Below are 3,230 nucleotides of genomic sequence, written 5' to 3'. Positions count from 1 at the left end.
TGGGAGGAGTCGTAGTCCGGCTTCATAGGAGACTGGCTAAGAGCTGTGGCAGGAAATAACATAATAATAATAATAATAATAATTGTATTTGTATAGCACTGTATCATACAAGGCATGTAACTGAAAGTGCTTCACAAATGAGAAAAAAACATCATTGTTAGAGATGGATTTAAAAGGAGAGGTAGAGAGGAGACTGAGCAGAAATAGAAGGAAGAAGAGATAGATAGAGATTGTAGAGTCATAAGGTCAACGTAGGTTAGGACCAGGATTCTTAGATGCATAAGGTCCATAGTGGCTGGGTCTAGCACAAGTCATAGATAGTCACACAGATATTGGGCGCTCAGATGCGGCCCCTGGTGGCATTAGGGTTGAGGAAAAACTCCCTTTCGCTTGAATCATAGTTTGTAGGGGGAAAACAACTCAATGAGGTCTGAGAAAAAAAAAACCTATAGCCAGGAAGAAACCTCAGGCAGAGACCAGCGGCCACCTAGGGGAGCTCCCTGCCAGGGCTGGTTGTGAGCAGTAAGGAATGAATGAATTGTGAACAAGAGTGCCATTAAAAACATGCAATTCAACATAGACTTGAAGAGTTCATTTGCAAAACAGTGTATCTACATTTTGTAGAATGTTGGAAAATTGAAATTTTGATGGGCATTCCATCGTATTGCATTGCAAAATGCATTTTATACTGGTTGAAAAAGTGTGTTCTCAAAATGTCTGAATGGCAAGAATTCATACATAGGTGATAGGACCTCTGAATAGTCATTTTCAGTAATAAAATGCAAAAGTCAAAAATGGTAGATACAACGTTTTGCATATAAACTCTTCACTTACTAACTTATTTTCCACATCAACACAATTACATCAGACAGATAAACCATCGGTACAGAGAGAGACAGAGAGAGAGAGAGAGAGAGAGAGAGAGAGAGAGAGAGAGAGAGAGAGAGAGAGAGAGAATGTAGCAGTGTACATTGTCTCTTGTCACTCACTTGCTTTCCAGGCAGTTGTAACAGATCTTCTGGGTTTGCGGCTGAGGCTCGTCAGATATGGAGATCCTACAGGATGGCAGAAAAGCTAACATTAGGCTCTAATTACATTGAATTTTAACTATCTTCTCTGGGTAGAAAGTGTCATGCAATAAATAAAATGGTACATACTGGGTGAGAGAGGTGGTTTACTCATGGTCTTTTTCTTGTGCACGTTCTGTAAAAAAAAGGATTGCAGTTCCATTGTCAACAATGTTTCAAGCTCACTGTTTTTTTGACTGTCTTTTTTTTGCCAATCTGCAGAGGCATAGACTACCTTGTCTGAGACGTAAGTGATGTGGGAAAGACCATCTTCAACCTGTGAAAGCATAACAAGTCATGTTGAGTAGAGTAGAGTAACATTTTTAGGGTAACACTTTACTTGACGCCGGTGTCATAAGCATGTCATTACAGTGTCATAATAGTGTCATGGCACAGTTATGCATGTGTCATAAACATTATGGCCATGTCATAAATATTTCTGTATTTGCCATAACTGAATGTCACTTAAGGCCAACAGTCATAAAATGTTTAGGACATGGCCATAATGTTTATGACTTACAGTATCTATGACACTATTATGACACTCTAATGACATGCTTATGACACCTGCTTCAAGTAAAGTGTTGCTGTTTTTTTTATCCTGGAGGAGATTAAGTTGTTTTGAAGCATACATACATACACATAATGATAAAAGTATAAGAATCGAGTGGTCTTTTATAACAGGCATTACACATGGCATTGGGAATTACACGAGACAAACCTGCAATTTAAACTTGGAAAATGACACACACAACACAAAATATATAGACACAACACACACACACACACACACACACACACACACACACACACACACACACACACACACACACACACACACACACACACACACACACACACACACACACACACACACACACGTTGCTACACATGACACATTAATAACTATCCTAAAATGAGATATCACAGGCAAAACAAACATTGAAAACACACATCAAAACTTTTACAATAACAAACTTCCTGTGAAATACTTGTTTACGTTTCTATTTCAGATGAAAATGTGGAAGATAGATGGCCTACAACACATGCAATGATTTCTGAACATGACAATGGTTTCAACAAGCAAGGCTATTCCTTACCAACTCATCCAGCTCTTCATCAGTCATGAAATCGCTTACTCCTAAAGACATGGCTGTTGTTTTCCCCAAAATAACGCAAGAAAACGTGAAATCGTCAGCCCCGTAGGCCTATTATTGATGTAATATCAATAGGCCAGTTTTACCTGAGACATTCTTTCTTGTAAGACAACTCCTGTGCATATAAGAATTTCATATTTCATCTGTTGACAAACCGAAAGAGGCATGTCAACGCGAAACTAGGCGAAAAGGCAGCAAACAGTGGGCTACATTTTAACCAGCTTGAGCATCATCGCCATAATTTCCAGTGTTCCACAGAAAAGGTTGTAGACGACTTGTTACAACAGTTAGCTTAGCTGCAGCTTCACCACTACAACGTTTGAGGCATGAATTCTGCCTGTCAGCTATTGCAAAATATATTTCCTTCTCATGCAACTGCGTAAGTTGCTTTTGGAATCACACGCGACCAGCTTCTCGTTGCAACGCTAGCTGATACAAAGTAACAATCCTGGAACGCTTTTCTTGTCCGTGTCCTGCTGCATGAGATTCGTAACAATGTATCAGTCGTCTAGCAACCAGAAACATCTGAAGTGAAAACAGCAACAGCGCAGTCCATCGGTGAGCGTCCATACTACGCAACATTTGCGCATTCAACCACAGTACCCAAAACACTCCGACCAATTGTGCACGGAATTGCGCAGACTTGATACTTCATAAAAGATCGATCAAAGACCAATTTAAAAGTTATATTTCTAATGCACTGTGTAGCCTACTTTGCAGAATGTAAGAACACAAAGACTCCATATCAGGCATCCTCTCATTCACATTCTTGCACTGCAATGCCCAAGCACCAACGCACACATGAGCATACAGAGTAGGCTATTACAGACATGTGGATTAAAATGAATTATTTCATTAATAAATTAATTCATTAATTTCATTATTAGGATTTGTTTCAAACGCGTGTCCCTTCTTAAGTAGACTAGCCTATGGACACGCGCAGGTAATCTTTTGAGGCTTTCCATTGGCTAGCGGCACTGGGAAGGCGTGTTCCGCTGTGATCTGT

At 39.8% G+C, this 3,230-nt stretch overlaps 1 protein-coding gene across 1 annotated transcript in view; it reads right to left on the bottom strand.

Annotated features, from left to right (window-relative positions):
• iqce (IQ motif containing E) overlaps positions 1-2,698 on the bottom strand; it is a 30,735-nt gene extending 28,037 nt beyond the window's left edge. Inside the window, exons 1-5 of the mRNA XM_063207791.1 lie at positions 2,168-2,698; positions 1,303-1,344; positions 1,158-1,203; positions 990-1,055; positions 1-43 (exon numbers count right to left, since the gene is read on the bottom strand). The exon at positions 1-43 is cut by the window's left edge and continues 101 nt beyond it. Of these exons, the coding sequence (XP_063063861.1) occupies positions 1-43; positions 990-1,055; positions 1,158-1,203; positions 1,303-1,344; positions 2,168-2,218 (248 nt within the window). The 5' untranslated portion in view covers positions 2,219-2,698. The remainder of the gene's footprint in view (positions 44-989; positions 1,056-1,157; positions 1,204-1,302; positions 1,345-2,167) is intronic.
• Positions 2,699-3,230: the final 532 nt, after the last annotated feature.

Source organism: Engraulis encrasicolus, chromosome 1 (assembly GCF_034702125.1).
Source record: "Engraulis encrasicolus isolate BLACKSEA-1 chromosome 1, IST_EnEncr_1.0, whole genome shotgun sequence".
Lineage (NCBI taxonomy): Eukaryota > Metazoa > Chordata > Actinopteri > Clupeiformes > Engraulidae > Engraulis > Engraulis encrasicolus.
The sequence above is the reverse complement of the archived record's forward strand: the minus strand, read 5'-3'. Positions and strand labels throughout refer to the sequence as shown.